The sequence below is a fragment of the Zingiber officinale genome, chromosome 9A, assembly GCF_018446385.1.
Source record: "Zingiber officinale cultivar Zhangliang chromosome 9A, Zo_v1.1, whole genome shotgun sequence".
NCBI lineage: Eukaryota > Viridiplantae > Streptophyta > Magnoliopsida > Zingiberales > Zingiberaceae > Zingiber > Zingiber officinale.
Window position 1 is genome coordinate 128,375,307 of NC_056002.1, and position 16,822 is coordinate 128,392,128.

Below are 16,822 nucleotides of genomic sequence, written 5' to 3' on the forward strand. Positions count from 1 at the left end.
TGCTCACAACCCTCTTGGTCTTCTCGCGTTTCTCCCGTCTTGCTGTCCTCGACCATGGACTTCCCTCGATCGCCCCGTGCCTTGCTGCCTCCTCCCGGTAATCTTCCGCCGCCCTACCATCGCCTTCCTTCTCGTGGGTACTCTTCCCTCTCCTCGACGTGTCTCCTTCTCGCTGCGTCTTCCGCTCGAGTACCTGTGCTCCTAAGCTCATGCACATTTAGACACAAGGTTAGAAACAAACAGGACCTAACTTAACTTGTTGATCACACCAAAACAACCTTGGGGTTCCAACAATCACCCCCTTTTTGGTGTGATCAACCCAAGTTAAGCTAGGGCTAAAAATAGACATTAAATAACATTAAGTAAATTAACTTAATTTTCAATTTAAGTGCAAAAAGATAGAAAAATTAAATCTATCTACCTACTTCCCCCTAGACTTATACTTTCCCTTCTCCTTTGATCACAAAAAAAATGGGATTCCAAGAAAAATAATCTAAGGGTTAAAGACTTAGAAAAGTATTTCTAAAAAAATTTCTAAGTTTTTAAGAAATTTAGAAATTTTTTTTTTTTTAAGTAATTTAAGCTGAGATTTCTTGTTTAGAAAGATTCTTAACAAAAAAAAATGATTTTTGAGAGTAAAAAAAATCCTAAGTAAATTTCTAATTTGAAATAAAATGTTTTGAATAACCTTTTTCAAGTATTAATTAATTCTTGTATTAATCTTTCATTAGTAAGTTAATTAAACATTTATTTCAATATTTTGGCTTCCAGGTCGTAGCGAGGCACTAGGCCTTCTTGGTTATTGGAGCAACAACCACTTCCTTAGACAAAGCCTCATAAAGAAATTATTTGTTTAATTTTCTCACTTAAAGCGCTAATTTTAAAATTAATTTAAGCATGATTTAGGAACCCAATATAGGTTCCAACCTACTGGATTAACTAAGAGGTTTTTAGGGACATGTTTTCTTGAGATGTTCCTGATTTGTCCCGGGTGATATTTAAAGTACCAATTTAAATTATTAAATCTTCTAAAATTGGTTTTAGATGAACATGCATAGTACTTTAAGTTATCTATTTGAATTTTCAAATTTTGATTTTCTAATTCCAATTTTTCATTTTTCAATTTTAATTTATCTAATTCTTCTAAGAGACAAGACTTAGCTAGAATTACTTTTAAATTTTTATTTTCACTTTCTAATTTGCTCTTTTTTAACGAACTTAACATTTTATCGGGAGGAAGAGATGCCTTCGATCTCGTTGTCCGCTTTCTTCGTGTCTCCTCGATGCCATTTGAAGAGCATTGCGTCTTGATGGCTCGCCGTTTCGTCAGAATCGACTTTTCGACGCATCGCAGCGCTGGCCTTGATCTCCTTTCTCCTTGTCTTGTTCTTACGGGGTCTCCTTGAGCGGTTCTTCTTCCCGATGGTTATCTAGATTTAAGTTTCGAATCTTTTACCATCATTACCATTTCCTCGTCGGAGAGACTTTTCTCAAGCTTGAGCGACGTTGTTCTGGCTCCTCTCGGACTCTGGACAAAAAAATCTTTGAAATTTTTCTAAGTCCAGCATCTAGTGATGCCTTTAATTTCTGAAATGAATTTGGCGAATCTACCTCTTCTCGATTTGTGAGTTTGAGTGATGTCGCGCTTCCGTCGCGTTGTGATTGCGATCTCTTGCGAGCGGCCCTCGAGGAACTTTTCCAAGTTCCTTGAGTTCGATCCTGTTGACTTCTTGAGGCGGAAATACGCTTAGCAGATGGTACTCTGCTTTGCCGTTCGCCATGAAGTCAGCCTGCTCCTTTTTTGTCCATTTATCTATTTCCTTGTCCTCTGGAGCTTCAAAGCCAAATTTCATCGTTAAAAATAGTTCAATATCGGTTGTAAGAAATACCTGCATCAGTTTTTTCCATGTGGTGAAATCCCCTTCATATTTCGGCGGGTGGATGCTTGGTCCGGCCATTTCGTTGCTTCGTTCGGCGGTTAGTCCTCCTGAAGCGCCTCGGCTCTGATACCAGTTGTAGGACCGTTGGGCCGGCTAGAAGGGGGGTTGAATAGCCCTGAATAAAACACAACCCTTTCTCGCATAATTAAGCTAACACTTGAAAAATAGATTAAGCAGAAAATAAAGCATAAAAACGAGGCACCGGATTTGACTTGGTTACAACCGGGGAGGTTGTTAATCCAAGGAAGATGGTTGCACTAAGAACTCCTTCAGGCGGAGAAGCCTCGTTTATAGCAGTGTAGGCACAAGAAAAAAGAAGCTAATCAAAGCAATGGAAGCACACAAGTGTTGTTTACAATTTCTGAATTGATGAAAAGCTTCTGGACCAAGGCTATATTTATAGCCTTGGTCGGGGCGCCTGGAAGGGTTCCGGGCGCCCTGGGGGAGATAAAACTTTATCCCCCAACGTTCAGATCGCGTAAATCACGATCTTGGTCAAAATCAGGGTCCGGGCGCCCGGATTGGTTCCGGGCGCCCCGGAGCACCACTTCTCCGTTAAGTCCCCGTCTCGATCCGGGTCTTCTGCTCCGGATCCGCTTGATTTGGGTGATCTCTGATATTCGGAATAGAGCTCACCCGAACCTATCTTCCGGTCTTCTCGAGCGTGCTTCCCTCCGGCTTCTCGTCCCTCGGAATTGTCGCGTGTCCCTTCTCGTCCACCAGCGTACTCATCCGCAGACTTCGTCCCTCGATCGCACCCCGTGTCGACCTTCGCGTTAGCTGCGTCTCTTGCTCCCCGAGCAATCTTCCGCTCCGGCTTTCGTACCTCGGAACCATCGCGCGCACTTCCTTCTCGTCCGCCGGTGAACTCTTCCGCAGCGCCTCGTCCCTCGGACGCACCGTGTGCCGTCCTTCTCGCTAGCTGCGTCTTCCGCTTGAGTACCTGTGCTCCTAAGCTCCTGCACACTTAGACACAAGGTTAGAAACAAACAGGACCTAACTTAACTTGTTGATCACACCAAAACAACCTTGGGGTTCCAACAGATCGATGGTTGCAATTTGTGATGTTGTTCGTATGCAGACAAGGGAAGGACTATCTCACCTAGCTTATTGCACAAAACCAAAATAGTATAGTTATGTCACGGTTAATAAATTGCATGACTAACGAAACAATTTATGTATAATGAAACAACAAAGTAAATCTTACTTTAGGGTTTGAATCTATATAATAACATTTCTTGAGGGGGATCAATCTTGTTGCTACCACCTCAAATCGGGAACATGCATCATAGTCCCATAGTCAAGACCAAAAAATAACAAAATAAATCTAGAATGCAGACAAGGAGACATATTCCAGTGTTGACAAGGCATCAGAAATATTTACAATCGGAAGTGTATTGTAATGTCCCTCGTTTTTTTTAAATCATTTACTATAACTGCGGATGCAACTCGCACATATTACCATAGTGAGTTTCCAATTCAGAAATTACATAGAGGGTTCTTAAAACATAAAATAATGCAGAAATTAAACTGAAAGGTCTTCGGGTTATACTGTTATTGTTCCGAGCTGACTCACTGGTCAATGCCTCCTGTCTCATTTGTTCCATTGTTTGAAAAGGAAAGGTTAAAGTTTGTGAGTTAAAAGACTCAACATATTCAAAATTGTATTCATACAATAGTTAGCGCCTATAATCTAGTGTACTAGGGGAAAACCACATTCTATAACTTGGGACCTTCCTAATAACATACTATGAACGAAAACATAGATAGCAACATAAGCATGGAAGCATAAATGTAAGCATGGTAAATGAACAAGGCATAATGATAGACTTGATCACGAGTATATCCATAGGCATAGGCATAGGCATAAGCATAACATAAACATAATCCTAAACAGAAACATAAACATAAACATAAGCGTAATCATGAACGTAGGCATAACATGAACCCAACCATGTACATGGCATGGCGTGAATATAAACGTAACATATCATGAACCTAAATATATACATAGTACGACATGAACATAAGCGTAGCATATCATGAACCTAACATATTTATAGCATACATGAACATAAACATAGCATATCATGAACCTCAACATATACATATCATAAAATCTTCTTAAGGTAAGTTTGAATCGTTGACATTGACTAGCTATTATCATATGGTCATTTGATCAATCTCAGCTGTAAAACCATGGTACCAGGTGGCGGGACATCAGCAATCACTTTTCCGTTACTGTGTCTTGGCCTATTGTTGGCGGGGTCTCCAACAACCCTTTTGTCACTGGGCCCGTGGCCTATGGAAATATGGTGTTGGGCTCCCTCTGGGGCCTTGACCCGTAAAAAGGGTCCCTTTGGGGCCTTCTCCCTCACAGTATTCCCATAAATCATTATCATAATCATTTTGTCATAGTCAACTTACCCGATATTAGGCTCCTCTGGGCCTTGTCCCGTAAACGGAGTCCCTCTGGGGCCTTTTCCCTTATGGTATCCTTATTCAATCTATATCATTATCATTATCACTAGGATGAGTTGTTAAGATTACTGATTTCCTAACATTTATCATGAAATTTAAGCTATAACATGTGATATTAAACAATTAGCATGTCAACAAGATCATTCAATGACCTTAATACATGGAATATGAAGATCCCCACATATTTTTACAGTATTTAAGGGACCTTAAATTTTGATAAAATATCCTAAAATGTTCTCTATATAGTAACCATGAGTTCTATTATTCCAAAGGTCATTGTATGCATCAATAAAATGAAGAAACTACATAAAATGTTTAAACTACAAATAAGGATCCGATTTAATGAAGTGGGAAGAATCCTAACATGTTCACCAGTGATTAAATGATACTAAATTCAGATTTAATTTACGTAAATGTTCTCCATATAGTAACCATGAGTTCTATAATTTTAGGAGTCATTATATGCATTAAAAGAATGAAGAAACTATATGAAATGTTAAAACAACAACCAATATTCCGATTTCATGAAGTATGAAGGAACCTAACGTGTTCACCAGCAATTACATGACATTAAATTCGGATTTAATTCACCTAAATGTTCTCTATACAGTAACCATGAGTTCTCTAAAGGTCATTATACGCTTCAAAAGTATGAAGAAACTTCATGAATGTTAAAACAACAACCAATGTTCTAATTTTATGAAGCATGAGGGAACCTAACATTTTCACTAGCAATTAAACGACTTTAATTTCGGATTTAATTCATCTAAATGTTCTCCATACAGTAATCATGAGTTCTCTAATTTTTAAGTTCATTATACGATAAAAAATAGATGAAACTTCTTGAATGTTAAAACATCAACCATGTTACCCGAAATACACAAACTATAGAAGCCAACTAAAACATTAATAAGGTAGGGAGCATGCCTTTGATCCTTTAGCTATTACCCCTCTCTTCTTGTCTTCCCATGGAGCTATGGAACCGGTGTAACTCAGTGAGGGTGGGGGCTTAGGGCCGGCGGGAATCAAAGGAGCAAGGTGGAGTTTCATGTTAGGTTTTATATAAGGTGGGGATATTAGGACTTGTTCTAAGTCTTATCTACTAAATCATGTAAATTTCCATTCTAGATAGATTTTATAAATGCTAAGTCCTATATATAATTTTTATAAAACTCAATACTAAGTCTAAATAGAAATCTATATCTATGGTTATATAATTCCATATATATCCACATATATAAAATTCGTAAGTTATATATTTATAAATGCTAAGTCATTTATATTATTTTTATGGAAACTTAATACTAAACCTATATCCATGGTTATATAATTTCATATGCATACCAAGTCATCAAGTTGATATTAAATTCCAAATTCCATATATATCTACATAAAATCCGTAGGTTATAGTGCTTAATTATTTTTATTAATCTTTTATTTAATTTGGTATGCACCATATAAATTTATATTTTCTTCTATATTGTTTAAATGAATAACCTATAATAAAATTTGTAAGTCTTTAATACCATTGTTTACTAAAATCATAATTAAATATACTAATTTCATATTTATATATCTCCATGTATATATCATATGGTAATATATATAATCTGTATATTTCAATATTATAGTTTCTTAATTGTTATATATACTATATATGATACATGTTATATACTTATTATACTAAGTCATTAATTACATTAAATTTCATTTATTATATGCACGTTAATCTTATATTTTCTTATTTAATTTTATTTATGCTTTGTAATTTATATTATACATTTTATATTACGTAATATATTATCTATTTCTATTTCTATATTAATTCTCTAAAAGTTTATACATACTAAGTTTAAGTTTTATCCATTTATAATTCACATATTATAGTTTCTTAATTATCATATACACGTTAAATTAAATTTATACTTTATATTATGATTTATATAATATATATTATTTATATTTCATTTCTATATTGATTAGATGGATAAGTTACGGGTTCAAATCATGGAAACAGCCTCTTGCAAAAAGCAAGGTAAGGTTGCGTACAATGGATCCTTCCCAGGAACCCCGCACCGGGCTGTCCTTTTTTCTATATTGATTAGATTGATAAGTTACACATAAATACTAAGTCTATTTGTATCTTACTATTTTCTTAATATAATTCACTAATCTTAAGCTAACTTAATTAATTAGGTCTGTTTATGTAAATAAATTCTTAATTAAATCAAATCAGCAATTACAATTAACCCAATAAATGTCCTTAATTAAATAAATTTAAAATCTAATTAAATTGTAATTAATCTAATAAATTGCCCTTAATTAAATAAATCTGGATTCTAATTAAATTACAATTTAATCTAATAACTCCCTTTAATTAAATAAGTAGTTTCGAACACTGCATGCATTGCATGAATTGCAACAAGGAGAGTTGTCCATGATTGAATACTTCATTATCATGTTTCAACATTGACAATGATTTGTAAGTGTCCAAAAGATAGTCACTGATACAAGGTATTTGTTGAAAATTGAGTCTAATTCTTTCTTTTCGGACTCAACACAAACCTAGAGGATGTGAGAGGAAGAATTCTGAGTCTGAAACCCCTCCGAACATCCAAGAAGCCTTCCTACAAGTCCATCAAGAAGGTCAAAAGAAAGAATTGTAGACACACAAAACCCTCCTGTCGCTTAAAGCTCAACATTAACAGTCCAATGAAATCCATCTAATCGTGATGAGCTGCAAAAGAATAAACAAGGAGTGAGTACTGTCAGAAAAATGAACACATAAAGGACACATGCTGCACATGGCAAACCGACAATTGAATGCCAGCCAGTGAAAGAGAAGATTGTGGCAATATGGTTTCTGCTGAATCTTAAACTATTATAGAAACACATCTTTTCAGCAAAGAACAACCTAAAAGTCCTCAAAAAGATGCTTTAACAAACTCTCAACAGCACATCAAAGATGATTGGTTGCTCTGCCCAAAAGGAAATTTTTTCCATGCTCTGAGCATTTAATGAGAAAATTCAGTCTTAGATAGCCAACTAAGCAGCGACATACATGTTTCTTTGCTTAGCAATTATACTCCGTGTTATGATAACTACAATGTTCAAATAGTTGATGGATCTCTCTCTAAAGAAGGCATAGGTTCTACCGCGATTTCAGTAAAACCAGGCAATGAAAGACGAGTCTGGAGCAGACAAACAACGAAGGATTTTCTACAAGGATGATCTAATATGGAGAATGAATAAGATATATCTTTTCTAAATTTTCAAAAAACAAAGCGACACATAGGAGAAACAATCTTCTCTATGGTGTTCCTACTTTTGCACATTTAATTCATCCTGAAATGGGATTGACTTCTTTGATTATTTACTACTCCTGACAGATGCTGATTTAGCAGTTCCTAATTGATTACACTTTAGATCAAGGATTTAAATCTTGAGCTGTGTTGCAGACACATTTGTGATGGGAGTGATACACTTGTCACATGTGTCATCAGAATGCCTATGGTATCAGACAAGATTTTTGATATCATGTTTGATACTGGTTGATTTTGGTGAGATTATTAGAGCAATGCATACTGTAGCTAGCAACATCCATGAAGGGATCTTGAGGAACGAGCTAAGCAACATCAAATGCCCTCATTGGGAGGCGTACATAGTATATGAGTGGCAATGAAGCTTTTGGAAGAAGTTGTCTGTTTCACATCAATTGTGCAGGACTTCCTTGCTTGAATTGCTTATCTAGTCTATCACCCACCACTTTGCTAATACCTAGCTGATTGTCCATGACCTCACCACTCTCACCACTTGCATGATGAACATTTTGAGAGTCTTAAGGTAGACTTTCAAAACCTTGATTAATATAATAATCAGTAAATTAATTTGATTATTATTGAGGCAGATTAATTTGATTAATATAATTAAAATCATTAAATTGATTATTATTTGAATTAATTTATTATAATTGTCTTTAATCAAAGAAGAAACCAAAAACAATTTTCTATCGGGATGGTAGTAGCAAAAGCGAGAAGAGAGGAGTAAGAAGCGAGAAAAGAAGAGGGCGATCTTGTTGTCAACCATTTTGGCTGGTGAAGAATTCTGCCTTGAAGAATTCTATCGAGAGTTGAAGAATTCTATTGAAGAATTCTGCCGAGGTATATGAGAGGAAGAGCTGATATGGTATTTCTTAAAATACTTGATAATATAAACATGTACATGAGGATTTTATTCATACACTTCTTCCCTACTTATTTATGGAGTGAAATACAATCAAATCAAATAAAATCTGATCTGCCTAAATAAATAAAATCTGATCAACTTTACAATATATTCTACACTCCTCAAGGTGGGTTGCACATACTGTACATGCCTAACTTGTCACATAGTTCTTCGAAGTTGATCCTTAGGAGACCTTTTGTAAGAATGTATGCGATTTGATGTTGTGAAGGAATATACGAGAGTTCTATAGCTCCTTTCGCCCCGTTTTCCAGAATGAAGTGTTGGTCAATTTCTATGTGTTTTGTTCTGTCCTGGTGAATAGGTGATGGCTACTAAATTGGTCACATTGTAGTTTAACAGCTTTATCTGAGATTATTTTGTGAATCCATATTCCTTCACAAATTCCAAATGCAAGAGCTTTAAATTCTGCTTCAGTACTGCTTCTTGCAACCACAGACTGCTTTTTATTTCTCCATGTTACCCAATTACCCTAGACATACGTACAGTAGGCCGAGGTCGATTGTCTATCTATAAGATCCCCAACCCAGTCTACATCTGCCTACGCATGTATACCTTGATCTTCGTTATTCTAAAATATTAACCCTTTACCTAAGGTATCTCAAGATTCTGTAGACAACATTCATGTGTTCTTCTGTAGTACTATTCATAAATTGACTTACCACACTGACGGGAAATCGATATTAGGTCGTGTGTGGGATAGATAGATGAGGTGACCTACAAGTTGATATCTCCCCTTGTCTATTAGTGCATGGTCCTTTCAAGAGCCAATTTTGTTGAAAGCATCCATCGAAGTATCCACAGGCTTACACCCAAGCATGCATGTTTCTTTTAGTAGGTCCAACATGTATTTCTATTCTGATGGGAATATTCTATGTTTAGATTGAGCCAGTTCCATGCCAAGGAAGAATTTTGGATTCTCGAGATCTTTTATATCAAATTCCTAAGTGAGGAACCCCTTTAGATTTGTGATTTCTTTCTCATTATCATCTATGATGATGGTGTCATCGACATAGATAATAAATGGTGATCTTCCTTTCAAGAGAGGTTTTCACAAATAAGGTGTGATCTGCTTGACACCGAGTGTATCCATGCTTTGTCACAGAAATAGGTAGCTTGTCAAACCATGCCCTAGGAGATTGCTTAAGACCATATAATGACTTATGAAGCTTGCATACCTTATTATTATGAGTGCCAAGGTCGGGAGGAATTTTCATGTAAACTTCTTCTTCCAAGTTACCATTTAGAAAGGTGTTTTTGATATCAAGTTGGTGTAAATGCCTTATTTGCAGCCAGAGAAAATAAGATTCTGCTAGTGTTGCGCTTGGCCACTAGAGCAAAGCTTTCATGGTAATCGATGCATAGGATTGTGAGAATCCCTTGGCTACAAGATGTGCCTTTAGTCTTTCAACTGTTCCATCAGCTTTGACTTTAAAATTCCATTTGCACTCAATTTCTTTCTTTTCCCTCTGGTAGTTCACAAATAGATCATGTACTATTCTTTTGTAGGGCTTTTACTTCCTCATCAACAACTTTTCTCCATTTAGGATTTTTGAGAGTTTTATCAATGGTGGTTGGAACCTGAATATTATCAAAGGCGGCGACACACACCCGATAATTTGGGGATAGTCAGAAGATGAGATACATCGTGCAGGATTTAATTCCCTTCCTTAACACAATTGGAATGTCAAGGTTATTATCCACAGGTGAAGTAGATTCATGATTGAGTATTATACCTAAGTGAATGTCTAGTTCTGACTCTTGAATTGGTGTTGAATGCGCCTTTCGTCTTGTGTATACATGAAATTGCTTCACTACGAGAGGAGGTGATGTAGGTTAGGGGTTGGAATGTGATACCATGATGTCATGATCTAGTCCGGAACAATGTGATGGATGATAATATTCAGTGTGATGGATGATGATATTCACTTAGATTCTCTCCCTGAATATCGGAATTGGAGTAGTATGACTATTGTTCAAAGAAAGTGACATCCATGGTGTTGTAGGTTTTTTTGGTGATAGGTGAGTAGCATTTGTAGCCTTTTTGGAATGGTGAGTAGATGAGGAAAATTCATTTGGTGGATCTTGGATCAAGTTTTCTACGATTGTGTTGGTGGATGTGAACAAATGATGTAAATCCAAATACTTTTGCAGAAATGTTTTGAGATATTACCTTAGTGTGGGGGTATGATTTGAGGAGAAGTTGAACCGGACTATGAAATTGAGAACTTGAGAGGGCATTCAATTAGCGAGATAGGTGGCTGTGGAGACGGCATCACCCTAAAAGTTTGTTGGTACATTTGAAGAGAACATGAGTGAGCGAGCTACCTTAAGAAGATATCTGTTTCTGCGTTCGACAATTCCATTTTGTTGAGAGTGTCAACGCAGGAACTAATGTGGATGATGCCATTTGAGGATAGAAAAGTGCCAAGATTTGATGCAAGTATTCCTTGTCGATTTTGAGTGCCTGAATAGATGTCTGAAACTGAGTTTGAATCATAGTATATTGCAGATTTATCTTTCATTAAAAACAACCAAGTCAGGCAAGTATGATCATCAACAAATGAAATGAACCAACAAGTTCCTTTAAGAGTTTTAACACGGGACGATCTCTAAACATCATTGTGAATGAGCGAAAATGGTTTTAGATGGTTTGTAACTTAAGCTTGGAAAGGATACTCATGTATGTTTAGCAAGTTGACAAAACTCATACCGAAAGGACCTGACATTTTCAAGATAAGGAAAGTTTGGATGACCAAGATGATAGTGTCATAACATGATTTCGGCATGTTTATTGTTGGAAGAGGTAGAGTGGTGGCTAACTAAATTTCCACAGTGAGGCGAAGTCCTGTGAATAATGTAGAGTTCGGAGCACGATTTAGCACTGCTAATTGTCTTCCCCGTTTGTGTATCCTGAAATTCATACAATTTAGGAGAAAATTTAGCAAGACACTTTAAATCATGAGTCAACTTTCTTATGGATAATAAATTGCAGTCTAATGTAGGAACATGAAGGACTATTTTCAAATATGTGTTTAGCGTTATTGTTACGGAACCAACACCTGCGATTTTAGTGACAGACCCATTTGCAACATGAATATTGGAATTGTCTCAATATGGAACATAATTATGAAGAAGGGATATATTGCCCGTCATGTGATCTGATGTGCCCGAGTCAATAATCCATAGTCAGAGAAACCTGTTTATATTTCAGGTATTAGGGAGAATACCTTCATTGTGGGTTAAGTAACCAGTGGGCTCCAGATGGGCTGAGACAGCAGTGGGTTTTTTTAGGCCTGAATGGGTTGAAATTTCATATTGGGCTTGATTTTCGATGGGCTTTTGCTGGAAAAAGAATCCAACCTGATTCTCAACCTTCTCATGTCTCTCGCTGCTTGGTAGGTCACGCAGCATCTTCATCAGCAAGTCAATCTATTCAGCACTAAAGGGGTTGGCTACTGAAGGTTGATTATTGGCTACGCGAGCTTGTGGGTGGCGCTCTGACTTGGACTTCTAGTGGTGCGGCTTCCCGTGAATCACTCAACATTTATCTTTGGTGTGTCTAGCTTTGCGACAATGATCGCACCAAGGATGACCATGTCGCAGCTGGCTGTCTTCATCTTTCTGTCGTTGAGTCGAGGCTGGAATTGACGAGTCACAAGTGCAGAAGCTTCAGTCGCAGTAGTTGGCTCGAGCATAATTTTTTGTCGGCTTTCCCCACGGCGAACTTCAGCAAAAGCCTCACGCATGCTCGGCAGCTGCTTGAGGCTGAGACTGCGCAAGCATACGTTGTCCAGTGAGGAGTTTAGCCTGAACAGGAACTTGAAGGTCCCCTGCTCTTTGATTTTCCGATGGAGTTTGACGTTGGTTTTACATGCCCATTGGTGAACATCAAGGATGTTGACTTGCTGCCAATGGTGAGAAGTGGAGTTGAAATATTGTGTTAATAGCTCACCTTGTCTAAGGTCGTGAAGATTCAATTCAACCTCGAACAGCTCAGATGTATTGTCTGAATGTGAGTATGTTTCCTTCGTAGCTTCCCATATATCCTTTGCAAATTGGCGGAGAAAGTTTTCCCTAATTTCATTGTCCATTGAATTTATTAGCCAAGACATCACCATCTGATTCTCAGCGTTCCAGATTTTGTATTTTGGGTCTTTAGGTGAGGGTGCAACAGAGGCGCTGGTGAGGAAATCCTTTTTCCCCTTGCCGCAGATATACATATTTACGGATTGTGACCATTGGAGATAATTTAGACAATTGAGTTTGTGGCTAGTGATATACCAGCCTTTGACTCCGACAAGAACATTAGGAGTTGACATGGTGAGAACAAGACTGTATCGTCGAGAGTTTTCTGCATTTGAAGAAAGAGATGACTGATGGCTTATGGTGCTGAAAGTAGCCTTTGTGACAGAGATTCAATGGCAGAAAGAGATGGCTGATGGTTCTGATACCATGAAGAATTCTGCCGAGGGATATAAGAAGAAGAGCTGATGTTGTATTTCTCAAAATACTTGATAATATAAATCTGTACACGAGGATCTTATTTATACACTTTTCCCTACTTATTTATGGAATGAAATACAATCAAATCGAATCTGATTTGTCAAAATAAATAAAATCTAATATGCCTAAATTAAACTATCCATATTTACAATATATTCTACAGCTAGAGAGGAATCAAGGCGAGAGTGAATGTTGTGAGCGTCAATCAACGACAATGGTGGGGGCTAATGAGGTCATAGTGGCAATGAAGCCATGTGGTGTGACAACACTTTTATGGTTTAAATTGAGATTGGTCTTACCCACATGCTCTCTTTTTTCTTTTCCGTGATAGTGTTCTATGCAATAATAAATGCAACGAGTTTCTGAATGATTTTCTTTTAAATATTTTTATGCTAAAAGAAGAAATCAAAATGAGTTGCAATAATTTTAATTTCTTGGTCTAATTAAATTTAATAATACTAGTTAGACGATATGAAGATTGAGAAAAATGTTGTAGAGAAGTTGAATTGATATTAATCTTTGTTTTGTGTCACGCATGATAACAACTGCACGAGTAGGCAACAATGTTCAAGTTGACAATAGTTTTTGACATGAATTTTGAAAAAGAAAAAAAGAAAGATTTTGATTTTTTTTTTTAAATAGATTTAAAAGGTTATAGTTAAATATTTTGATCTTCTTTTGACAATTCTTAGTCTACAGAAATGCATTGTTGCTTATGTAAACATTTAGTTTAGATGAATACAGATTTGACACAAGTTGATGAAAATATACATCTCATACATAGCGGAGCTCTTTCTTTAGTTAGCTAGTCAATTCCTATTTCATATGAAGGAAACAAATAAAACAATTAGTGTTTTTTCCAACCAAAAATAGGAAACAAATAGAAATGAAAATTGCTTATAGTTTATTTATCAAAACCAAAAGACATAATGTGAACACTTGATGGTGATAACTCTACAAGCAAACCAAAAATGTAGTTTTAGTAATTTTTCATTTTGCCCCTGCCTTAAGTTAGTTTTTCTATATATAAAAAAGTCAATTGAAATGTTAGAACCTTCTAAATATCCTTCGAAACTCTATTAGGCCATAAATTTATCTAACCATGTATCTATTGCTCTTGTATGGAAACCTATAATCACTTCGCGGTTGGCTATAAGTTAATCCGTGATTTACCTCCCTTCACGTAACCTGGGACGGGCTGTGAGGGGTACCTGGGTGAGCATAATCACCTTTTGCTACAAGTATATATTTATATTTGAAAGTAACTAAGTACTGAAATTGCTCATTTTGTTAACCACCATACCTTTTTGTGGTTTAGAGTTACACTATGGATAAGTCCTTTCAGCTAGTTGCTAAGAAACCACATCACCAAAATTTTGGTAATCTCATGCACTTATATATCATAGACTACGTACATGATGCCCAGTACCCAATAGTGATGCTTCTGTAAGAACTAATCTTGTTTTTCTTTTTTACTTTGCTTGAGATGCTCAATGAAAGTTGTTAATTCAATTTAAAATTTGTTGACTGAATGCTAGCTTTTTACAGATTGGTACAGGCATAACCAATGGTTTGATCAAGGCAAGGCAGGCAATTGGCAAGGATTTTGGAGTTGAAGCAGAGGATGTGCCCATAATATCAACCAGTGTGGCCTACGGTGTCTACATGGCCACTTCAAGCAACCTTAGGTTTAAATCTGAACTTAACTTTAACCACCTTTTTATTATTCAATTCAACCTGTAGTTTATTATGACAAAATTTCAGGTTTTCAGAAATGAATAATATCTATGTTTTCTAGATTCCGACATATTATGCTAGAGCTTAAATTCCAGTTTTGAGTTGGAAGGATCATTACTATTTGTTTTGTTACGTTTTTTCTTAGTACTTTGTAATTTGAATTGATAGTAAATTAATAGGGGTAATTATTTTCTAGTCTTTGGGATGAATCTATGTGATAGACACAAGATAATAATATCCCACTTGTCCTTTGAGTGAGTTTAATATTTCCATGGTATGTCAATTGGTATCAGAGTCGAATTTCTGACTTAATAAACTTTCAGTCATTCCTAAGCAAGTTCCTATTTTTCTAACACAAATTGTGCAATCCTGCATCCGATGTAAATTCCTATTTGTAGTTTGGTTCCAATCTTCGTCTATGACCCTGCTTTGAACTTGGTGTTTATTGGTCCAAATCAGATCCCCAATGCTTCTGCCACCACCCACCTGACTGTTGCTGTTTTCTCCTGTAGTTGCAAGATCTACCTCCGGAGCGACAAGGAGGTCTCCACTCTGTTGCTGGAATTCCCGTAACCATCCTACTTGTTGGCTGGTAGACACCGTGTTGCCCACCTCAGCCATGATCACCGCAACCTCAATCACCCTAATTGTGTCCTCTACCTTGCCATTGTCTGCTTCTGTTGGATGCCCATGAACTTCACCGCTTGCTGCTACTATCCTTGTAAAGCCAACATCATCTGCTTTATACTGGTGGTTGGTTCTCTTGTTTCACCACCACCACTGGCTGACACCTAGCAATGTCGTTTGCACATTTGTACCAGTTCTTCACAACCACAAGCTCTCAAACGATCATCATTTTCTCCTTCCAAGTGAACGATAACACCACTCCCTTTCACATCATTTGTTAGATTAAGAATTAAGAAAACTAGGTCTGACATGAAACACGGATCCCATTTGCAAGAAGAGAATGTAACATGGTTCTGTTCACTAGGAAGAGATCCAAATCTCATTGATTAATTTTTGATGGGTCCTGCATACTGATACAAGGAAAGAACACAGATTGGAACGTTTAAGCATATCTGATTAGGCATTTTGTAAATTAGCCCAATCAATAATCTGGAAAATTCTAGATTAGTCATTTGTTTAGTTTGTTTTTTTTAAACTATTGTTAGTGTAGCAAACACTAATTTTAAGAGAAAAAAAAAGAAGACTCACTTCCATTTGGATTCCTACTCGAGGAGGGGAGAACTGGAGTTAATTTTGCAACAGGCTGACAACAACTATGTAATTTCATTTCTCATTAAAAAATTCTTTTGTTTAATTTAGCTAGTAAATAATTTCTATACATTTTCCACTTTTTCATAAATCATTAGTTTCATCATCTTTATTTCCTTAGTTTTTTTACTTGATTCATCTTTATTTGCCTTCATGTTGACCATGAAGAAAATCCGCACTGCCTAAAAAGTAAATGACTGATGTGAGTTAGTTGAAGACTAATTTAAGACCTTATGAACTGAAGTGGAAGAAGTAGAACAATTTAGGGAATATGTTGCTAATATAATCAACAAGTTGGCGAAAGGTAAAACTCCTGAGTTAGTAGAACATTCATCTCAATTCACCCATGACCTTTCCCTAGATATAATATGTATCATGATCACTATGCTCCTGTAGAATAACACAGTTTTGATATTTGACCATTAGAGTTAGACACTACACCATTAGTCAAACTTGACAATCTTAATTCAATGATTGGTTAGACTCATGCATTTTTTGATTAGTGATGCAGCGAAAATATGCTGCCTCACTACAAATTACCAACAAAGTTTCCTTTCACGATGTGGCTAGACTTGCATGGATTAACACATATCGGAGGGCACTGAAAGTCATCTCAACAAATCCCCTCTGATGCTTAAGTA

The 16,822-nt window shown here is 36.5% G+C and overlaps 1 protein-coding gene across 1 annotated transcript in view; it reads left to right on the plus strand.

Annotated features, from left to right (window-relative positions):
- Positions 1 to 16,354, plus strand: part of LOC122021266 (protein RETICULATA-RELATED 4, chloroplastic-like) — a 51,950-nt gene extending 35,596 nt beyond the window's left edge. The window contains exon 6 of the mRNA XM_042579370.1: positions 14,718 to 16,354. Coding sequence (XP_042435304.1) covers positions 14,718 to 14,912 — 195 coding nt within the window. The 3' untranslated portion in view covers positions 14,913 to 16,354. The remainder of the gene's footprint in view (positions 1 to 14,717) is intronic.
- The last annotated feature ends 468 nt before the right edge of the window (positions 16,355 to 16,822 follow it).